At 34.9% G+C, this 4,847-nt stretch overlaps 1 protein-coding gene across 3 annotated transcripts; it reads right to left on the bottom strand.

The window, feature by feature from the left end:
• Nucleotides 1-628: 628 nt before the first annotated feature.
• Nucleotides 629-4,501, bottom strand: LOC139093841 (organic cation transporter-like protein). 3 transcript variants are annotated; one of them, XM_070644691.1, is made up of 5 exons: nucleotides 4,420-4,501; nucleotides 4,140-4,286; nucleotides 3,317-3,329; nucleotides 2,875-3,254; nucleotides 629-1,923 (listed from the first exon to the last, which is right to left on the bottom strand). In XM_070644691.1, the coding sequence occupies exons 2-5, from the start codon at nucleotides 4,238-4,240 to the stop codon at nucleotides 732-734; spliced, it is 1,686 nt and encodes a 561-aa protein (XP_070500792.1). In that variant the 5' UTR covers nucleotides 4,241-4,286; nucleotides 4,420-4,501; the 3' UTR covers nucleotides 629-731. The 3 variants fall into 3 exon arrangements, with proteins under 3 accessions (XP_070500792.1, XP_070500793.1, XP_070500794.1); XM_070644692.1 differs by having other exon boundaries at nucleotides 4,342-4,492; XM_070644693.1 differs by having other exon boundaries at nucleotides 4,351-4,492.
• Nucleotides 4,502-4,847: the final 346 nt, after the last annotated feature.

Below are 4,847 nucleotides of genomic sequence, written 5' to 3'. Positions count from 1 at the left end.
CTCAATCTAAACTTAGTCTATCAATCCTGAATAAGGGATAGCCTGCTTCCTGGATAGCAATCAATCTGACTTTATGATCTTTTAAAAAGATCTTGAAACCTGACATAGAGATAGCCTGTTTCCAGTATAGCACTCAATCTAACTTTAGTCTATCAAAAAGACTTGAAACCGGGGCACTTAATCTGAATTTAGTTCAGCGTTACTCTGGTCACACCCTAAATTCGATGTAATCCGACCTTAGCCCTGAGTTAAGCAGCCCTGTTGAAGGATGTTCGGCCATTTCTACACCGTGTATAAGATTTTAAATTCCAGGATTTATTTGCATGTAATTTTGGGATCTACCTCGGGGTTGTCTATACTTTGAGGGATTAAAACCCTTAACCAAGTCCGTTCCAGGCTTTACATCCCCCTAGAGTCGTCCTGCTCCCAAATTGCTTCCATTTGTTCCTTCCAAATTGAACTAACCAAATTAACAAATTAGAAACACTAATTACAGACTTTAAACAATTAAACTGAGATTAATATCACATTACAGTCATTAATTTCACTTCCATCAAATTATAAATATCAATATTCTAGTAACCAATTATCCATTAAATTAGTCCAATTTAATAAAACAATTGTAAAATGCATATTCATAGACAGAATGGTTTATTAACAGATAATTTAATTAATATTTCACTAAGTTTCAATTACAGGCTATAATTAAATTAAACAATAGATTTTAGTATTTAATTATCATCACGTCCAGTTATCCCTGTTGAGTATTTTTCCATATTATTGCCAGCTGTGTTAGCGACTGGAATTTGATAAATTTGCACATCATTGTTTTCCTTTGGCAGTGGAATTGTTCTTGGCGTGTCAATGCAAGTCATAATTAGTAACGATATTGTTATGTTCATAACAGCCATTATATATTGCGGTACCAATTGTCCATAAAAGACAAAATAATCAATAAATGGTGAGACCATAACTAAAGTTCTCGAACATGTCATTGTCGAGTAATTGCAGAGACGCTTCTTATCTTTTGTTACAATTTCTGGATTACATGTTATGAATATAGCGAGACTTGTTGAAACTGTTGCTTTTGCAATGACAACAGTTATCATATAAATCACAATACGGTATAACGGTGGTACTGTATATGGCACAAATACTGCACTGCATGCAACAAACGATGTTACAATATTCAATAAACTCATCCACATCCACTTCCTTGTTGTATATAAAATTAGATAAAGTGCTATAAGTGTACCGATTATTTCACTTAGTCCTATCATGACTGTATTTATTTGGAGATAATTTCGTCCCATGTCTCGAACATGTAACAAATATGCAAAGTGAAGCATCAAGTAAATTGACCATCCCAAATGTGCAACAATTAATTTTCTTTTAAATGCAAAATTTCCATCCCAAAGATTCCACCATGATGGCTCTGGTGGTTCCTTTTTCGATTCAATTGACATCATTTCAAGTTTATGTCGAATCTCTTCTTTCGATATGTCATTTATGCCATTTATTTTGGCTGCATCGAGTAAAACATTTAAAGCATCGTCAATTCGTTCATGTTTAATAAGCCATCGAGGTGAATCGGGTATAAATGGATATAGAAACATTAATATAAATGTTGGTAATGTTATGGCGACATAAACCAATGCCCAACTGCTCCAATAGCCGCCTACAAATGGTAAAAGTATCAATCCAATTGACCAAAATTGTTCAAATTGTGATGCGACAATTGCACGATATTTTCCCAATGTTATATCCGACAGTATCATTATACCAATACATTGTAAACTACATGTACCAGCAACAGCAGCACGAAAGAGAATATGTAAAAGGTATGTAGGTGCATAACCGGTGGCAATGCCAAAGAAAATTTGTGAAATCATTCCGATCAGCATTGTTTCACGTGGACTTATCCTAAAGAGAGAAAAATAAATATATAAATAAGAGTGTGAGGAACAGAAGAAAATAATGTCATTAATTTATGGCCGGTAGGGATTATTTTCTTATGGACAATGCAGTGTTATTCGAATTATTTTGTCCAAATTTTCGTATTTTATTTTTTGGAATCTTAAAGGAAATGGACTGTTCTCGAAATCTGTTGACTCTGATATTATTGAGGGGAATTAAGGAAATTCTGGTGATTTTAATAAGTTTTGTACTTAATTATGTGTGTGGTTAGACATAGAAATTCAGCAGTAACAGCAAAAAAGTCAGGAACAATAGTAATTTACTGATTTTATGATTGAATCATTTCTGCTTACTTAATTTAATCAATATTTTGGAAATTAGATTATTTATTGTTATTATAGTGCTTAAGTTAGGATTATTCGACCCTAAAGAGTCTCATTTGATCCTCCAGAGTCTTATTTGACACTCTAGAGTCATATTAAACCCTTTAGAGTCTCATTTGACCCTACAGATTCTCATTTGATCCTCCAAAGTCTCATTTGACCCTCCAGAGTCTCATTTGACCCTCCAGAGTCTCATTTGACCCTCCAGAGTCTCATTTGACCCTCCAGAGTCTCATTTGACCCTCCAGAGTCTCATTTGACCCTCCAGAGTCTCATTTGACTCTCCAGAGTCTCATTTAACCCTCCAGAGTCTCATTTGAACCTCAAGAGTCTCATTTGACCCTCCAGAGTCTCATTTGATCCTCCAGAGTCTCATTTGACCATCCAGAGTCTCATATGACCCTCTAGAGTCTCATTTGATCCTCCAGAGTCCCATCTGACCCACCAGAGTCCCATCTGACCCTCCAGAGTCTCAGTCATTCGATCCTAAAGAGTCTCAGTCAGTCAACCCTAAAGAGATTCTCAGTCATTAGACCCTAAAGAGGGTCTCAGTCAAAATCATAATCATACTCACATTTTAAGTAAATAATTAGCGACAATTCCTCCAATCAAAACACCCAAAAGATGAAAACTTTGTGTCAATGGCACGAGCCAATCACGACTGCAAACTGTGTCAAACTGATGAATTAATGAAAAATATTTGTCTTCAATAACATGCTCGTATCTTGAGCATTTATCTAATGTCCCATTAACACTAAAATTCTGACTTAAGTACCGCTCTACAGAGTTATTGTATATTCTGCAAAGGTCATAAGACTTTTCATCCTCAATAATGTTAAAATTTTCTACGTGTGCTGCTTTAATCCATAAAGATACTGAATTTTCTATGGAAATGTTGTCAGGCTGATGGCAAAATATTTCCCCGGGCGTTGGACTTTTTGCTGTGAAAATAAGCTAGACAGAAATTTTGTTGGCATTAAGTTTTATGAGAATTTTTTGACATCAAGGTTACTTACACAAGCCATAAACCTGTAAAGTTGAATATGGAAAGAAACATTAGGAATTGTGTAATTTCTAAAAATACGTCAAAAATGCTAATTAAACCTCTAAAAGCCTAGACAATAAAATTATTGTATCTAAGGTCCATAATGTCTATAGATAATTTGCGTCTATTAGCTGACGTATGTGCTATATTTTGAAGAGTTAACTAAGATAGTCTCTATAGTGTCAATGACCAGTTAACAGTGATCAAACCCTTTCAGCCGGTTAAATGAAGGCAATTCTACCTGTTCTATCGCGACAGGTTTAAAACGTTGGAAAATAGTGTCCTCAGGCATGAGTGACTTTAGCGTGGCTTCGAATCTGAATCGACTAAATCCGGTCCAACTCTAGAGTTGGTCTCAGGTAATATCAGTCAAAAGTTGCGCTTGAGTCATCTACACCGGCACTACCTGGGGCTAAATTGGGACTATAGTTATTTTCGACTCTAGTTTGACCGACTATAGATAGTACTGATAGACTCTAATTAGATTCGAAACCATTTTTCGAAGTCACGCGTTCAAAATCACGCTAGTGTCACGCCAACATCGGATTACTATTCTCATACAGTGTGCCTTTCAGGCAGTGTTACTCAAATTATTTCTTGTCCACCAAAAGACAGCAACTGCTTGATTTGCATTTTACCAGAACACTTTCAAGGCGTGCTTTAAGTTATTTAACAATCATTGTCACTTAGAACTTAGACAATGATCCACAATATTTTCCGACAATTCCATTATACACACATGAACAATTCACAGGACACCCGTAAGCTTACATCTAAAGTTGAAAAATTCTCACCATGCTGACGGAATTTTGACGAGATAAATGATAAATGTTGCCCGCAGCTGCCATTTACCAAACGGTCCAAGAAAATTTCCTATGAAGTCTGTATCTGCCATTGATTCCTTGAATTTCGATTGAATTTCACAGAAGTCTAATTTGAGGCTGTAAATTATTATTGACTTTAGTGATTTTTACGTATGAAACAGGCTTTTGTTACTTCACAGACTCTGGTCTTAAGCTTGATACATCAAAGTCTAATCACAATCAATTCCAATTGAGGTTAATTCTAATTTACCTCAAATTCTAGTTAAATTTTACTAAATACTGAAGAATTCTAGAGCATCTTAAGCTCAACTTGTTAGTTTTCCGCCGTCTTGTGATCAACTGCGTTTGACAGACACAAAAATTAAGTTTCTTTTCACAACACAACGTGAACTCATAATTAACAAAATTATCATACTTATTAATGACGCATCAAACCAAATATTGGCATTTAATCCATTCAAGAGACAACCAGAAATAATGCCTGCATTTTATGTGTTTTATATAAAATTTAATGTGCTAAATGTCAGTCATGCATAAAGATGTTTGTTGCTTTAAATGTAAAAAAAGCTTTTGATGACGTTTTTTGAGGGTCATGTAAAGAAATATGTAAAAATAGATGCTGGAAGTGCTTCTTTGATGAATGAAGAGCTTGATAAATTGTCTGGTTGATAACTTTAC

The sequence above is a fragment of the Chironomus tepperi genome, unplaced genomic scaffold (assembly GCF_022539635.2).
Source record: "Chironomus tepperi strain 1889 unplaced genomic scaffold, CSIRO-AGI_Ctep_v1 contig_343, whole genome shotgun sequence".
Taxonomy (NCBI): Eukaryota; Metazoa; Arthropoda; class Insecta; order Diptera; family Chironomidae; genus Chironomus; species Chironomus tepperi.
The sequence above is the reverse complement of the archived record's forward strand: the minus strand, read 5'-3'. Positions and strand labels throughout refer to the sequence as shown.